The 18,934-nt window shown below is 40.7% G+C and overlaps 1 protein-coding gene across 5 annotated transcripts in view; it reads left to right on the top strand.

Moving 5' to 3' along the window:
* Nucleotides 1–18,934, top strand: part of PRKG1 (protein kinase cGMP-dependent 1) — an 859,223-nt gene that overhangs the window by 469,057 nt on the left and 371,232 nt on the right. For all 5 annotated transcript variants that reach the window (XM_072130530.1, XM_072130529.1, XM_072130528.1 and 2 more), the window contains one exon: nt 17,142–17,255. In XM_072130530.1, the coding sequence (XP_071986631.1) occupies nt 17,142–17,255 (114 nt within the window). The remainder of the gene's footprint in view (nt 1–17,141; nt 17,256–18,934) is intronic.

Genomic DNA, 18,934 nt, shown 5'->3' with positions numbered 1-18,934 from the left:
CTAAAGTTACGCCCCTGCCTATGCCTAAGATACTAAGTGTAGTTGTATGGGCAGAGTAGCCTATTTATGTGTGTGTCAGACTAGTGTAACTAGGTACATCACATATTGACAAGGGGAATGATATTTCCCGGTGGAATCACAGAGGTACATTGTTATTTGATTGAAAATACAAGTATTTGCTAAAAACAGACGAGTTCCTCAATCATTTTATCTTAATATGTATTTTCCCTGACATCTTTCGAGGTGGTTTATACTTTTCTTCTCTTCTTTGAAACCTGCAAAAATAATGAATTTATAATGGCGCTCTATCTACATCACCGGAATACAAATCTACTCTGAATATTTTGTTCAAAGATATATTTTAGCCTAAATTAAAGCCGAAATTATTTTTTTTTTCGGAAACACATTTGCCCTTTCACAATTCTTTGCAATTTAAAGACATAAATTATTACTTCATTGTGAAAAGAAGGAGAACAGAGAGGTGATGTGTAATAATTTGTCATTGTAAAATGATCATTTAAGGAGCCAAGTACAGTATGTGCATTACATTAACTCTTCAGGGAACTCGGATTGTAAGACTTGAAATAAAAAAAACTTTTTATTGTAATTTCTCCTTTTATTTGGATGTTAGGGGTATAATTTATCAAAATATGTCTGATTTAGTTTTTTTATTAAAAGTGTATCTTTTCCCCCTAAACCACATGTAAACTATATCTAGCAGTCTAGGCAGTTGCTTCTGCTCTTAAACATCCGGTTAAAACAAAAAAACTATGGGGCAAATTTACTTACCTGGTCCTGTCGCGATCCCCGATCCGGACGGTCCGACGAACATGAAGTCGGGCGCGATTCACGTAGCTCGAGCACCCGATTTCCTGCATCTGTCGCTTCCCTGCTGAGTATTGAAAGCAAAAAAGGGGGGGGGAATGGGACTAGGGGTGGGCGCTAGACTAGCCTTATCTCGGTGGAGTGTCTACACCAGAATAGCAAAAAATTAACTAGTTCGACTCACACCATAAGGTACAGGAAACTTTAATTAAATGAAGTTAACAATTACAATAGATAAAATGGAATACAAATATAGAATTAAATGTCCAAAAGACGCGTTTCGGGAGTAATCCCTTCATCAGAATAAAATGGACTAGTCCATTTTATTCTGATGAAGGGATTACTCCCGAAACGCGTCTTTTGGACATTTAATTCTATATTTGTATTCCATTTTATCTATTGTAATTGTTAACTTCATTTAATTAAAGTTTCCTGTACCTTATGGTGTGAGTCGAACTAGTTAATTTTTTGCTATTCTGGTGTAGACACTCCACCGAGATAAGGCTAGTCTAGCGCCCACCCCTAGTCCCATTCCCCTCCCCTTTTTTGCTTTCAATACTCGAACCATACCGGTCCACCTCCATGGATACCGGCCTCTCTGGGGACTGTGGAGCTGCAAGACACTGAGGATTCCTCTCTGGAAAGATACATTGCATACCACCAAGTGGTTTACAGGTGAGCAGTATTGCTTATCTTTGCCTATACTTTACACCAACGGTATCACACGAGGCGCCGTCCTCCGGTTGTTCTTCCTTTTTTTTTCGCTTCCCTGCTGAGGTCCACCGGAGTTCACCTTCTTCTTCCCGGTGCTTGTAAGTGCATGTCTTGCGACACAATTTGAATTTATATATATATATATATATATATATATATATATATATATATAGTGTCCCAGCTTACTATTTTCCCGATTTCAAAGCTGTGAATGTTTTCTTTCTCTCACAGCTGATAAATATTATAATTTCACTACAGATAGGAGAAGTTCTGTGATGAATAGATCTGCTGATCTGCCTTTCGAGACATGCATGCTCCAGTAGAGGTCTGACCTAATACAAGTGAATAATACTTTTGTCTTCAGCATGAAAATTGCATCCTTTCTAGAGAGACCTGTAGGTTCTCGGTTCAATTTCCAATTTTGCAAGTGGAAAATTGTATTATGTCCCACTGTGACATCCCACCAGACAATACATATTTAATCCAGTGCCTTCTGGTACATATATAAAGCATTTCAAATGAAGAAGCGTGAACATCCTATAAACTCTCGATATATCTCAGCATTATTGCAGATGAATGAAATATGGAGCATGCTATGGATACGGAGTCCGACTTGGTTATAAAGTTCTGAATTGTTGACGTGTTAGTAAGTCAACTTATCATTATCTCCATTGATGTCCTCAAGATGAACAAAGCCAGTCTATCTCTCAAGACGCTACATTGTTTAAATGTTTTTGGTAGGATCCCTAAAATTTACCTTTCATAACCAAGCTACTTTTCATCCTGGGTATTAAAGAGGACCTGTCACCATGTAAAAAATTCTAAAAACACAAAAAACTTAATTGACTGATCAGGATCTGAGCTTAACTCGGTCTGATGATCCGACTTCCCTGCTCTAAGGAATCGGTGCATCTACTGTTGCAGTTTCCTTCTCTAACAAGTAGGGAAGAGGCTTGACCAAACAGAATTAAAGCAGAGAACCTAGCTGGGGCTGGTATATCAAGAAGCGCAATACATAAGTCATTTACAGCTTGAGTCACTTGGTTGATGCAGCATTGGCATTGCCCACTGTCACCAATGCTACACATTTTAAAGACAACCAAATATTTTAATACATTTCAAATAATAAATATCTTAGTCTGAAAAATGTAGTCAGTAGGGTGTATACTTTTACAATTAGACTTTTACAGGTTAATCCAGGGTTGGACTTGTATCCTCAAGTACACCAGGTTTTAACACATTCTGATGCCCCCCTTTCTTCCCAAGTCCAGCAGGAGACAACAATCACTTGATATTAGGGTCCATTTCGTATAAGTAATACTGTTTACAATATCTTAGATCCTACATGGAGATGCAAAGGTCCATTATGGATGGAGGACCCATAGTGTTCCGGTATGAAATTTAGTCAATTTTGGTGTCTGTATATTTTGTCAATCCCTTGTGCAGTGTTTAAGAAGGCCTACATTTTATGATCTAACTGTATGGACGTAGAATATAAGTATTGCCATGAAATTGCCTGTATCTGATTTTATGGAGCTGATTTAGTAAAGTAGGAGTTACATTTTTATAGCCCCGGTTTAAGAACTCTGCCAAATTGGCTGTTCAACTTAATTTGCTCCTATAGCATTTTGGGTGTGATGCCAAGGCTGTCACTGATGTTGATTTAGACTCTTTTTAAGAGAGGATTAAATATAACGCTATACTAACGAACAATCAATGTCTGAAAAAGTGGCCGTCTGCTCATCAGGTCACTCTTTGGCTTAACCACCATTGTATTAAATTTAAACATTTTATACAAAATGAAACTTTATGACTGTGTTTGGCAGGAACACAGTTGATACCATAGTAATTAGATATGTAAATGAAGTGACAATACCAGTAGTATGATAAACATCAAAAACATTTTTAATTACTGCTACATATTGGTCCAATAATACTCATCCACACATTTAAGGTACAATTACATTATATTACATTTGGTTAGTCCCTCTAGTGACATCAGAAAACCTCTACACTATGGGGCAGATTTACTTACCCGGCCCATTCGCGATCCAGCGGCGCGTTTTCTGTGCCGGATTCGGGTCCGGACGGGATTTATGATGGTAGTTCCTCCGCCGTCCACCAGGTGGCGCTGCTGCGCTGAAGTCCGCAGGAATGCCTCGAAATACACCGGCCTATCCTGGATGAACGTGAGTGAAATTTTCGCGACACAATTTTTTTTTTAAATGTGGCGGTTTTTATGAATCCGTCGGGTTTTCGCTCGGCCGCGCCCCCCGATTTCCGTCTTGCGCATGCCGGCGCCGATGCGCCACAATCCGATCGTGTGTGCCAAAATCCCGGGGCAATTCAGGTACAATCGGCGCAAATCGGAAATATTCGGGTAACACGTCGGGAAAACGCGAATCGGGCCCTTAGTAAATGACCCCCAATGACTACTTCCATGAAATCACCAGTTGATCATTTTTTGTGTGTGTTAAAGCATTTTATACTCTCAAGTAAGTCCCTTATTGTTTAAGTACTTCCTGACTAAAACAATTTTTTCCAGCCAAGACCAAGTCCAGAGATTTTGGAGTTGCCTGACTCTCTGGCAATACCATTATTAACCTGAGAAAATATCTACCTATCTACTGGCAGCCAACATTGATCGTGACTTACAGCTTTATTCAATAACTTAAAACATGTAGATCCATAGTTGTTTCTCCCTTTATGAATGTACAGCTGCTTTAACCATGTTCTAATGAAGACATATTTTATTCACTTTCCTGGAGTCCTGGAGATACCCTTTTGCGTTGCCAATTTCTATCCATTTATATAAATCAGGTACACTGCTTCTAACTCTATCTCATTCAGTAGTAAGGGAAATCATTTAGGACAGATATATTAACTTAAAATGGCTTTAAACCCTCCATATTCCAAATTCTATCTTCCCTAACCTTAAAAGGAACCTATAACCAGATGATCACCAATAAGCCTAATAACATATAGATAAAGCATGCATAGTTCCTATACCCAGAAAATAAACTTTATAAGCCTACCTGGCATTCTGTCCCAAGTGAGTCCCAAGGGCATATATTATTCATGTGAGGCAGGGTATCTTTCACCTCATGTCTGCTCTCCCCCTCCCTTTGGCAGCGCATTGCAGAACAGAGACTTAGACATTGGGGCTTATTTACTAAGGGTCCGTGGAGCGCATTTTCGTCGGGTTTCCCGATGATTTCCATTTTGCACCAAATTGCCCCGGGATTTTGGAGCACGCGATCAGATTTTGCCGCATCGGCGCTAGCTTGCACGTGGGTAAGGCGGGAGAAAGAGTTTGGTATTGCGGATGGGTGCGCTTGTAACCAGGAATTAATTACCAAAGCGAATTTTGGTAAAGGTTTGGATCGTCTTTATTATAAGTGATAAACAATGTTTTGGTTCATAGGTAACGCGTTTCGGGATAACCCTTCATCAGACCAATACTAAAAAATATTAATAACAACAAAAAACACAGAACATATATAAAAAATGTATAAAATAAATATATATATATATATATATATATATATATATATATATATATATATATATATATATATAGGTCAACACATAAAACTTAAAGTATAATTTAAAAGAAATGCAAAAATGTTGACCGGACATGTTAGTATGCATTTAGGCAAGCATAAAACGATGCAGAATTTTATGGAAGGATGCACGATTGTGAAAACGTAAAGCAAGAGGGGAGGGAATGGGGGATTTGATGCACAATAGATAGAAGGAATATAACAATGCACATAAAGAGAGTGCACGTGACAGAAATCGGGGGGGGGGGCGGTCTGTCGAACAACACGACGGATTCGGACAATGCGCAGGACTTAACATTTAGAATTGTGACGCACTTACAAGCACCGAGAAGAAGAAGGTGAACTCCGGCGGACCTCGGCTGGGAAGCGACGGATGCAGGAACTCGGGCGCACAATCTTCATTGTGCACAATCCTCGTTGGACAGTCCAAATCGGGGATTGCGACTGGATCAGGTAAGTAAATTTGCCCCATTGTCTCATCAGTGAAGGAAGGGGTAAGAGGGACTGGCATGAATAGTACAAGCCCTCCGGAATCACTGCTCATTCTGGCAGGGTGCCAGTTAGGCTTAAAAAGTAAAAAAAATATGCATTATTAGCTAAAAAACTTTGTGGGCACACGTTAGTATAGTTCTTGTGGACTTGTCATTGTCACTTATCATTGAAATCTGCTAACAGATGCCCTTTGAATTACTACTACTTCCCAAATCCACCATTCCATATATAAGTCATTCCATTCCCAATAAATCCTGCTGTGTAGGTTTATCAACAGCTTTTCATACATTCAGTAATGGAGCGGTATAGCAGCTCTTTAAACATATCATCTACATGCAAGAAATGTCTGTAACCAGAGTTAATGCTTGCTTCTTGGTTGCAATTGTCATCCTGGCCAAGATTCCACCGGTCTAACCTCCATGGATGGTCGGCAAATTATACATGTGGAATAGCCCTTTGATGTGGGGAATTGCAGCGACGTAGAACTGAAACATTTTACACAATTCCTCAAATTTCTAATGCAAATATGACAAACTATGCTAAAATATATGGTATTCTACACTTGCAACTAGGTTGCTACTTTTTTGTGTTTTTTACAGTTTCATAAATACTTGTCTTATTGTACTTTTCTTTACATTTTAGATTCAGCTCAAAGGCTGAAGGTGTAGTAGTATCTTAGAAATTGAAAACCCAATGGTAAAGACTGAATCACACAAAGAAACTTACATCTATGCCTCTCATCTCCCCCTTTGGACTTTAAAAAGCACATATCAAACGCTGTCCAGTAAATCAAAACCAACTTTGTTCCTCATAAAATAGAATAAAACAATATACTTATTGATTTATTAATGAATGTCACACAGCCGACTTATTTATTGCTTTCCTATGTCTTTATAACACATCAGCAGGATTGAAATACCTTGGGCTTCCCAGAAGATATAATTGTGTGGCCTCGCCTTCTGGCTTTTAAAGGTTTTACCACCAAAAACTGGGAAAATCTATTGACTCGAGTATAAGCCAAGGGTGGGAAATGCATTGATCACTGACCCCCCCATGTATATAGCCAGCAAGTCCCCAGTAGTATATAGCCAGCAAGTCCCCAGTAGTATACAGCCAGCCCGGCCTACCCCCAGTAGTATACAGCCAGCCCAGCCTACCCCCAGTAGTATACAGCCAGCCCAGCCTGCCCCAATAGTATACAGCCAGCACAGCCTGCCCCCAATAGTATACAGCCAGCCCAGCCTGCCCCCAGTAGTATACAGCCAGCCCAGCCTGCCCCCAGTAGTATACAGCCAGCCCAGCCTGCCCCCAGTAGAATACAGCCAGCCCAGCCTGCCCCCAGTAGTATACAGCCAGCCCAGCCTACCCCCAGTAGTATACAGCCAGCCCAGCTTACCCCCAGTAGTATACAGCCAGCCCAGCCTGCCCCCAGTAGTATACAGCCCAGCCTGCCCCCAGTAGTATACAGCCAGCCCAACCTGCCCCCAGTAGTATACAGCCAGCCCAGCCTGCCCCCAGTAGTATACAGCCAGCCCAGCCTGCCCCCAGTAGCATACAGTCACTCCAGCCTGCCCCCAGTAGTATACAGCCAGCCAAGCACTAAAAAAACCAAAAAAACAAAAACTTATATACTCACCCTCCGGTGGCCCCGATGCGCAGCACTGCTCCCCCGATGTCAGCGCGGGTCCTTTTCTGGCTTCCGCACCCGTCTTCCTTCTTCAGTAACATCCTGCTGGGTGCCGCTAAGCACTTCCCTGATGTCATACTATGCACCATCCGGGAGAAAAACATGGCGGAGCCCAGCAGGATGTTACAGAAGAAGACCCGCGCTGACATCGGGGGAGCAGCGCTGCGCATCGGGGCCGCTGGAGGGTGAGCATATAAGTTTTCTTTTTAAGTATTTTTTTGCTGTATTGACTCATGTATAAGCCGAGTTGAGGATTTTCAGCACATTTTTTGTGCTGAAAAACTTTGCTTATACACGAGTATCTATGGTAACTTTACTGCAATGGAACAGATTAATACAGCTGTTTTGCCACTTGTTTTTAATTAAAACTTTCATGTAGTTCAACATACACTATAATAGACATGATACAATTATTCTGCGGGTTAGTATGATTAAGGAGACACCAGACATGTACAAGTATTCTTATATTTTACTACTTTAGAGAATAAAAACTCCTTTGTAAGAAAACCACGTGTGTCGCCATGTTCTGAGAGCTATAACTTTTTTTAATTTCTTAATCAAAAGAGGATTATTTGGGCTTGTTTATTGCTGGAAAAGGTAACGGTTGGATTGGAACTTTTATACGTCGCATCTGACGTTTTGATTGCTTTCTATTTCATTTTTTTAGGTGGTTGGAAGCACTGAAATTGCAATTTATATTTAGTCTTTTATTTTTATTTTTTTTGACACTTTACATTGCAGGTATAATAATGTTGTATCTGCTTGGTCATGGTCACTACAGACGCGACGGTACCAATTTTATTGGGTGGGTTTAATTATTTTATTTTTTATTTTTTTTATTTTAACACAAAATGGAATTATATATAGGGAATTTGTGTGCTGTTTTTTAATCCTTTTTTTTTTTTTTACTGTTTTACTAGGGGACTTACACTAGGGATACCTTGATCCCTTATACAATACAGTGCAGTACTCCTGTACTGCAATGTATTGTATCTGTCAGTGTTTTACTGAAAGTTTGCCTATTAGACCCAGTCTTGGACTGGGCCTAATAGGCCTCCATACATGTCAGACACAGAGGTCTTTGTCAGATCAGTGGCTGCCCTGGCAACTCCCAATACCCTGGTTAATAATTTTACCAAGTGGGTGTTACCAATTAAAGATATGTCCCAGCGAACTAATTCTGTCACATCCTCAACTGGTAACACCTTCTTGGATAACATTAATTTATAAATAAAGTAGATCAAGAATTTATATTTTTAAAAATTATTTTAATTTTGGCTTGACTTGTCCATTCTCCTGCAAATACAGATGTAGACAAAACCTTAAAGAACTCATGAGTGATATCCGGTCCACATAAACTAGATTACACCATTTAGAATTAAAAACTTCTTTTAATAATCCATGACATTTAAAAACATCAATGTGACAGTATGGCTACAGTATATTGTCCTCGGGATTCCACTATTGCATCCACGCAACACAAATCAGCAATTTAAGCACTATGAACCCAGGCATCTTGATGTGTATACATTAATAGAAAAATCTTATAAAGTGCCTGTGCAAAGGAAGTTATTGGTGATCCAACCTAACATAGAGTTGTAAAGTTATGGTAAAGTGCTAAGTGCTTATTCTAACTGGATGATAGCAGGATCAGCTTACCCATGCTGTGTGTGGCGGGGACGCCAGTACCCCGACGCGCGTTTCGCGTTACCGCTTCCTCAGGGGGCCTGTGTGAAATACAGATGTAGGACTTGTTATCATTACTTGCTTAACGGAAAGTTCAAGTCACAGCTGATTCATTGATTTACCTTGTGCAGGACCTGAGGGGATGAACAAGGTTCTAGGGATACAATGAAAATGAGTCCTTCTCCTCCCTTTAGGTCCTGCTCCATGCATTATTTAATTAATTAGCTTTGACTGGAATGTTCCTTTAACTATTTAACGAGACATGATAACTGATTCTGTAGCGTTAGGTTTTACCAGGGCCGGCGCCAGCATTGGGCATAACTGGGCAAGTGCTGGGGCCCAGAGCTGCCGTAAGGGGGAACATAATGAATCCATAGGAGTTGAAGGGGGCTTTATATGAAATAATCATCATTGGGCTGTTTAGTATGATAAACTGGGAAATATTTAAGGCAACGGGAGACTGTTTTAGCTTCTGAATTTTTAATTCCACCAAGTGAGTTCACTGCAAAGGGGCCTACGAAGGCTCTGTTGCCCAGGGGCCTACTGAATCCTGGAGTCGACTCTGGGTTATACAGTGGACATCCCCTATTGTTTCATAACTAAATTACTTTAAATGGTTTAATCTACTGTGGTTCTTATCCCAGCAGAATAGAGAGAACAGTCTGATGGATGGGCTTCAGCTGAGACCTACAGTACATTGATCATAAGAATGGACCCTCACAGTTTGTCAGAATCGACCACCGTAGTTCACAAGAATGGGGTCCTGTTCTCACTAATTTTTTGAAGCTGCAGGTTGAGCATGAATCCTGCCTCTCTATCTAATACTATGGGAGTGCTGGGAGTGCCAAGCACAGCGCTCCACTATCTCTGGCACTCTCATTGGTAGCGAACATGATTGTGGGAGACAGGGCTGGATTAAGGGTGGTGGGTGCCCCTGGGCGCAAACTGGTGGGGGCCCTTCCAACAATGTTTTTGGAAGTATGTAGCCTGCCAGCCCCCTGTAGTATGTAGCCTGCCAACTGGTGGGGGCCCCTTAAAAAGTGAAAGTGGTGGGGGCCCCGGGGCTCGAGCCCCATGAGCCCCCCCCCTCTAATCCGGCCCTGGTGGGAGATAGCAAAGCACTGCACTCAGAAATTTCACACATTTATGTAGCACTTAGTGGAGCGTCAGGATGCATGATTGCTCAACCTGTTTCCTCATTCATTTAGTGGTATTCTTCCTTGTGATCGTGGGGGTCCTAGCAGTCAAACCCCTACACATCAGATCTTTAGACAGGGGAAAAAAATTAAAGTTGGTACAACCCATTTAATACATCTTATGTGTTTTGAAACTAGTGCTATGTCTGTATAGAAGGTTTTTTTTAGAAAAGTATGACTCTGATGGTCTTTCTTTCCATCTACGTGTTAACAAAAATGTGATAGCACATTAATAAGATATATCCTTCTTCTGTCATTCCCTAACTTTCCCCTCGTACTATTTTAGACAGAAACTCCAGGGATGTGAATTAGAAATGTGAAAAACACGGTTTCTTTCTACCTCTCTGTTTACACACTCAGTCCTTGTCAGGAGTCTTTGCTTCCCTGCAGACAATATAAAAGTGCAACATTTCGGAAAATCTAGGAGACACTTAAATTGCATATCTCTAATGCTTGATAATCTGGGTGTGATATGCCATTTATCATTTCGTGTGGGCCGACACATGATAACCACTCTAAGAAGATGAATGTCACAACAAACCAGCAGCTTTATGGATTTTCTCTTTATTCTCCGCGCTCCGGATATGAGTTGATTCTGCTGAAGTTTTGTCTGCAGAGTAGAGCGCTGTTTAGAGGGAATTGCAGTGTAGCGTCCCACTTCATGGCCATTCAGATTTAATTGGGTAATCACTGTAATTAGTATCACTTCCCGGGGGCCTTGTTCAGGTTTAGATGTCAATTGAGAAAGAAAATGGAAAAAATACCTGCTCTCCTTATCACCTCTCTCCGACCCACAATTCAGACTCATCCTTAGAGGGTTGGTTTAATCGAAATCATCTGAAGGAGTGCTATTTAGTAAAGTAAAACTGGTGATATTCTCAATGTAATACTCGTGGCGTCCCTGGAGTCTTACATAAATTTCTCAATCTCACCGCGAGGGGCACTTAACTTTCTGAACGATCCTGTAGCATCAGCAGCATTTCTTAGTTTTCATGTAAATAAGGTAAAAATTGTGCTCATTACCACATTTTTCGGACTATAAGGCGCACAAAAAATCCTTTGATTTTCTCAGAAATCAAATTTGTGCCTTATAGTCCAGTGCGCCTTATATATGAACCATACTTAGAGACAACAGCTGCCTTGAACTGTGCACAGGTCTGCCACCTGCTGGTCATTCATCCTTATAATCAGGTGTGCATTATAATCCGGTGCGCCTTACATATGAACCTAGACGTTTTAGCAGGCATTTATTGATGGTGCGTCTTATAATCCAGTGCGCCTTATATATGAACCTAGACATTTTAGCAGGCATTTATTCATGGTGCGCCTTATAATCCGAAAAATATGGTAATCTCTTAAAGAAGACAGTTAAACACCTCAACCAACTCCAACTCTTTGCTTGCCTTAATAGGTACGGCTAAAATGTTAAAGGGGTTTTCCCATGAAACAAGTTAGGCCCTATCCAAAGATTACAGGGGCAAGGGGGGTCCGATGGGGTCCAAGGTACCTCCAGCAGACCCCTCTTTGCTCCCCGAGTTCAGCAGCCTGTCACAGCCTCAATTGAAGAAAGCACAGAGTTGAAGCTGGTGGAGATGGTAAAAGGTATATAGATAGATATATAGCGGGGGGGAAATCTATCACCACATTGGGGCACATTTGCTTACCCGATCTATTCGCGATCCCGCGGCGCGTTGTCCAACGTTGATTCGGAGCTTGCCGGGATTCACTAAGGTCGTGCACCCGATATCCACTAGGTGTCGCTGCTGCGCTGAAGTCCGCCAGAGTTCACCTTCTTCGTCCCGGTGTATGTGAGTGCTATTCTTGCGGCACAATTTTTTAAAAAAATTCTGCGGTTTTTATGAATCCATTGGGTTTTCCGATGGCCACGCCCAACCGTTTTGTGTCGCGTGATGCGCCACAATCCGCGTGTGCCAAAATCCCGGGGCAATTCGGCGCAAATCGGAAATATTCGGGAAACCTGACGAAAATGCGAGATTCGGACCCTTAGTAAATGAACCCCATTGTCTGGTTTCTGGTATGATAAATATGCCCCATAATCTACATTATTTTATTAAGCTGCTCATTTTTGTATTAGATAGATTGATGCTGATAGAGTCCAGCCCTGTGTAGAATACATGTGGAGACCCTCCATCACTGGAAATATCTGTTATAATTTGTTACACTATCACCTGGGCTCCTTCTTATCGAAAACGGTAAATTCCTTATAAATGACTATTGTATACCCCATTGTGCTCCGGTTCTCATAATCTTTGTAGGTATTAGGATGCCCTTAGACATCTCTTTATTCTTATGACTTGTCTCCTTTGATAACCATGTGTGTGGTGTTACTGGACCGATAAAGACTGACTTACTCATCGCGAAGATTAAGTTCAAATAGAATAGAGAGAAAGATGGGAATTAAATAATGGCAACAGGTCAAAGTAATTTCCCCTCTTGGAAATAACTGTCGTATCTCCATGGCTTGAATCAGAAAGAAAAGAAAAGAAGGATTTCTTATGAAGAATGGCTCATTTTTCTTGACATCCGTTAAAAAATAAAGTGATTTCTGTGTTTGCTTTTATGGTGCGACCACAGTCTCGGAGATGTTTGTTTTAAAATAAAAAAGTTTTCATAGGAAGTAGAAAGAAGTTTTAATTATGGGAGACTCCACTTTGCCTGATCCCGGCTTCATAGTTTAATACAATAAGGGATAATGGTAATTTAAAGGGATTTTGCCACCACAGGATAGGACCTAACAGGCTGATTGGTGGGGATCTTAGTGATGAGACCCCCATAGGTCACGAGAATGGTGGGTCCACCAGACCTCCATCGGACCCCTCTTTACTCCCCAAGATGACTGGAGCAGATGGCTATGAAAGTCCGTTCTGCTCCAGTCATCTCTAAGGAGCTCAGGGAGACTGACGATTTGTTTTCGATTTGATATCAGCCACTTTCCATATGCCCTTTATCCAGATCTGAGGAGGTCCTCCATAATGGATTCTATGTTTGACCGATTTCAGTACTGTGGTTTTAAGTGTACAAATAATAGAAAGGAAGAAAGAAGAAATGTACAAGACACTTCTAGTGATGACTCAAGTCTTTTGTTTACCTACAACCATCTGATGAGATGAGAAGCCCCCATTCCTATTTAGTTTTTATCATACCAATTTTGACCGGTTCCATAACCTTAGCAGTGGTCAAGTGAACCTAACAGAGAACCAGAGGAATCTCTGGTGGTTCCAAATTCTTAAATAGCTGTGAGCTCCAGATGTTTAGTTAACTACAGACCAATTTTAAGGCTACTAGAATATTTCCTAAGGATTGGTGAAAGGTGGACTGAAACATTTAACATGTGTGCCCAAGAAACGAAGTCTAACGCTGAACATAACTAGTATGGCCAGTTTTGTCTCACAGTCTGGTGAATGTCTCCTAGCCTGTTGAATGTAGGCCACCTGAAGCAAATATATTGAAAAAAAGTTCATCACAGCTCACCCCTGGAGATCCTTGTAGTTGTGTGTCCGATCTCATTTCGGGTCACTGCCATGGAACAAGTTGTCCAGACACTAATGAAACAAACACAGGAGAAAAATTGAAGGAGTTCCGGCACTGGACTAAAAGATTCTTCAATGTTATATTAGATTACATAAAAAGAGTGACTACATATATACAGACAAGCTGACCCGATTCGGGTGAAAAAACGACCTTTAGTCATAGAACCTACCGGACACACTTCTGAGATTATTTGAAAGGAAGCATAAAGTATCTAAAAGGGGTCATCTTTGTGCAAAACCCGATAAGTGTTTTCCTTTCTCCTTCATATCCAAAAATATTTTTATTAGTTGACTTTTTTGTATCTTTTAAAACATTCTATGTTAGAACATACAATAACATTTTAAATTTAAGGGGGGGGGGGAGACGTTTCAACTATTTTATAGAAATATGCCACTTGTTCTAATTCTTTAATCAACATTTCCAGACTTTTCAAAACTTCAAAAAGTTTACAGAAGTTTACAAAGGCATGGAGACCTGATAGGCATGGCGAACCTATTGCAGACCTGCTAAGTCACTTGTGGGTTGTTTGTCTTGACAAAAATACCAATTAACTGTGGTGGTGATGTTAAACTGTGGATTTTAATGATGCGCCATGGGAGATGCCAGGAGCTGTGCCATACTTAACGTGACACCGTGTATCAGAGTTATGTTTTGTCAGAGTTTTAACAGCGCTTCTGGGGCTATATATATTTCCTCATTCATAAAATATATGTTTCCAAGGAGGACAAGATTAATTCAGCACAAATGTTGCTGGCTTTATGGATGCATAGAGGACAAAGCAATCCATGCTTAGCACTAACTGTAGCTAAATCATAGTAATTACCCGCTGTCATAGGAAGACATTACGTCAAATGAGGTTAAAATCAACAATAAACCGATGCACCTTTTCTGCAACAAGATATATAAAATATGCAGAAATCTCCTTTCTAGCTGCAAATATGCCACATAGAACATTAATGTTAGAGTAAAATTCCGCATGATTCTAGTGGTGATGGATATAGTTGTCATGGATCATTTTGAATAAAAAAATTTACAAAATCTTGTATGAAAGGAGATTTCTATGATAGTGACACTAATGAGCTATGCAAAGCATACGTTGAAATTATCAGGTATCTGAAGGTCCCATTGTACACCTGTGGTGGACCGGCTTCTGTCTGCTATTATTACAATAGAGAATGTTAGTCGAAATCCAGCTTTATCTGTGTACAGGCGGTCCCCTACTTAAGGACACCCGACTTACAGACAACCCATAGTTACAGACGGACCCCTCTGCCCCATGTGATCTCTGGTGAAGCTCTCTGGATGCTTTACTATAGTCCCAGACTGCAACTATCAGCTGTAAGATGTCTGTAATGAAGCTTTATTGATAATTCTTGGTCCAATTACACCAAAAATTTTGAAACTCCAATTGTCACTGGGGCAAAAGAAAAAAAATTGTCTAAAACTTCCATTATAAAATATACAGTTTCGACTTACATACAAATTCAACTTAAGAACAAACCTCCAGACCCTATCTTGTATGTAACCCGGGGACTGCCTGTATTCAGTTGTATAGAAGCTATACTGCAGTTCATCACGCAAGCCACTAAACAGTGAGCTGGACATTTGGCCCTATTCTATAGGGGGCAGCCTCCTGATATTCCCGATGGCCAGTGAGCAGCCAAGCAATTATAGGCCAGATCCTGCCTGGCCTAGAATTGTGCTATAAACTGCGCCCGTTCCGGGTGTGGGCTATAGCCAGTACACAGATGCGGAACAGTAATGCCCTGTGCTGACTGGCTTACTCCACAGTGGAGAATGTCCACTTTTAGGCCCCTCTATACCCACTTAACGGAGAGGTGGTATAAGGGGGGAAGACTATTTCAAGGTCCATATGCCAGAGAAATGTAATACAAGCTGTGTTACCCCCCCCCCCCCTTTCCAAGTTGTCGCCCCTTTGGCACAGTCCGATATATTGAGAAGTTCCAACTTCTTGATAAATGCAGCTGCTGGCTGTGGAGCATTTTATTTTTATACCAGGTTCTACCTGGCATAGAAATATCAGGGACAGGAAGACCCTCGCCGGCTACCCACACTATCCCACCGGCAGTGCCCTTCTTCACACCCCTGCACTCCCCCTTGACATGGACCTGGCATAAAAATGCTAGCGATTTGCTAGCATTCAGATTTTTTCAGGGCCTCTACGCCAGTGTTATGGCATAGAAGCTCTAATAAATAACCCCTATTGGGTCCATAGGTCAAACCACCATCTAGCTGATATAGATAGATCAATAAGATAATTACTATCCAAACCATTTAAACTCCAAAAGTTGTCCCTATGTTGTAGCTGTTATAGTATTACTATAAGTTACCCTGATATGTACATTTTTGTAAATATTTTTATTCCCAAAGAGTTTAAATTTTGGTGCCTTTAATCTAGGAATCCATTAAAAATCGACAATGGGAAAGTAACATTCTCTTTCATGGAAAATGCAAGTTGTTAGTCAAACAAAATGGTATAAATATATGTTTGTGACAACGTAATATAATATTACTACAGGCGGTCCCTGACAAAAACACACCTTGGCTCGCCCCCAATCAATAGCCTCTTCAGGTCTTCGAACCCGAACACAATCTTGAGCAATACAATGAAGCAATGGTTCATACGGAAATGCGTAGAAATGACTTATATTTATAAAGAAGCACAAATCATGTATGAAGAAGGGGCCACGACCTAGAACATCGCATGACACGCGTGACTCCACCCTGTTGTCCACGAAACGGAAGAAAAAGAGATTGTCGACTCCTGCACAGATGGGGTGAATATTGGGGATGTTTTGCCATTTAAAAACACCTGTATGATTTGTGCTTCTTTATAAATATAAGTCATTTCTACACATATCCGTGTGGACCATTGCTTCGTGGTCTCCGGCTTAAGAACACCGGACTTACAGACAACTTCTAGTTACAGACGGACCTCTCTGCCCACTGTGACCTCCGGTGAAGCTCTCTGGATGATACTTTGGCACCAGAATGCAATAATCAGCTGTAAGGTGTCTGTAATGAAGTTTTATTGATAATCCCTGGTTTCATGACAGCAAAGAATTTTTAAAATCCAACCATCTCAAGGACAAAAAATGTTTTTTTGTGGACTTACAATTATAAAATATATTAGTTTCAACTTGCATAGAAATTCGACTTAAGTACAAACCTAAAAAACCCTATCTTATGCCTAACCCGGGGACTGTTCACACCCTATATTATTAATAAATAACAAACCTTTATTTATAAAGCCCCATCATTTTATATTAATTGTGTTTTTAAAGCCGTTTTTATACTTAATGTACCGTATTTTATTTGAGTTTCATCTTCAGCAAAAAAAAAGTAAGACATTGGTCACCTATTTTGTCAGTTCTAACCTTGCGAATATTTCTTTGTATTTTCTAGATGGAAAAGTAGAAGTAACAAAAGAAAGTGTGAAGCTATGCACCATGGGACCAGGAAAAGTATTCGGAGAGCTCGCTATACTGTACAACTGCACCCGCACAGCAACTGTAAAAAGTAAGACTGGACCCTTTTAATTATCAGCACAGTTTGCTAGCGCTAATGCCCTGTAAATATTTTATGTGCTCTAAAAGTACAGAGGGGACAATTTTCTAAACAAGATACATTGGTTTCATTGAAGCTTCTTCTCTGTTCATTCCAAAGACATTGGCAATTTTGAAATATTTTATGCATTGCTACATCATTTGTTATTTTTACTTTGTGTAATATTTTTGAGGACCGCAAAATACAGAGTGGACAAATTTCACATTATTAGCAATTTGATTCCAGCAGATAAAAAACTGGAATCTACTGGGCAAATATAGGTTTACAGTACTAATGTACTGTTATGTACAATTTCTAGTACTGTATTTTTCGGACTGTAAGGCGCACAAAAAATCCTTTGATTTTCTCAGAAATCAAAGGTGCGCCGTATAGTCCCGTGCGCCTTATATATAAACCATAATTACAGACAACAGCTGCCTTATACTGTGCACAGGTCTGCCACCTGCTGGTCATTCATCCTTATAATAAGGTGCGCCTTATAATCCGGTGTGCCTTATATATACACCTAGACGTTTTAGCAGGCATTTATTGATGGTGCGCCTTATAATCCAGTGCGCCTTATATATGAACATAGATGTTTTAGCAGGCATTTATTGATGGTGCGTCTTATAATCCGGTGCGCCTTATAGTCTGAAAAATACGGTACTAATGCCATGCATGTTCATAGCCCATGTTAAAGGACATCTACCACCAGATCGCTGGTGGTAGATTGTTCTAAATAGGCTGCTCGTTTCGTCTAGGGGATGGGGGGACTGTGATTTACATGTATTCCAGTGTTTTTATTGCAGAAGTAATAACTTTGTGAAAGTGCCAAAGGCGCTCAGGCAGATGGCGTCCAAGCACCTCTTGGCTTCCCCGAACTTGAGATTATGCACGCCCCCTCTGCAAGTCTCCTCCTGCCGCTGGCCGGGAAACTAGGGTCCGGCCTGTGACGTCAGAGGGTCGGGGCGTGGAGAGAGAGGGGCTGTGCTCTCTCATACTTCCCCAGCTGGTGGCAGGAGGAGGCTTGCAGTGGGGGGAGTAAATAAATGAAAGTCCAGGGAATCTAAGTGGCACTCAGGCACCGCCTGCCTGAGCGCCTCCGGCACTTTTACAAAGTTATTGTTCCGGCAATAAAAACGCCAAAATTTGTAAATCCCCTAAACATAACATAGGACCCTTCACCTCCCGTAATCTGGTGGAAGATGTCCTTTAGGTAAAATAGCTCAGTCCGCTCCTTCCACAAGCTATATTGTTTTGAGTTTTCAGTTTACACTGCTATATACTATCTTGTTATGACAGCTTATCTGTTGTACTTTCTAGTGGCAACATTTAATGTTCTATGCCCATTGCTGAAAAGTTGGAAAAAAAATGCAAAGAAAACACAATTGTACCATGTTCTCATGGGCTTAATTTTATGGCTTTTAATTTGCGATCAAGGTGACAGCTCACACCTTCATTCTTCGGCCTACCTACCAAATTTACAAAGCTTAGGTCAAAAATTCAAAAGCCTTGGATTTAAAAAAAAATGTCTTGCATAGTGATATTCTGACACCTATAACCGTTATATACTTCAGTTTGCGGAGCTGTGTAAGGTGTTATTGTTTGTGTAATTGGATGACATTTTCATTGATATAATTTTCACTGTTCTT

Source organism: Engystomops pustulosus, chromosome 11 (genome assembly GCF_040894005.1).
Source record: "Engystomops pustulosus chromosome 11, aEngPut4.maternal, whole genome shotgun sequence".
Classification (NCBI taxonomy): domain Eukaryota; kingdom Metazoa; phylum Chordata; class Amphibia; order Anura; family Leptodactylidae; genus Engystomops; species Engystomops pustulosus.
The sequence above is the reverse complement of the archived record's forward strand: the minus strand, read 5'-3'. Positions and strand labels throughout refer to the sequence as shown.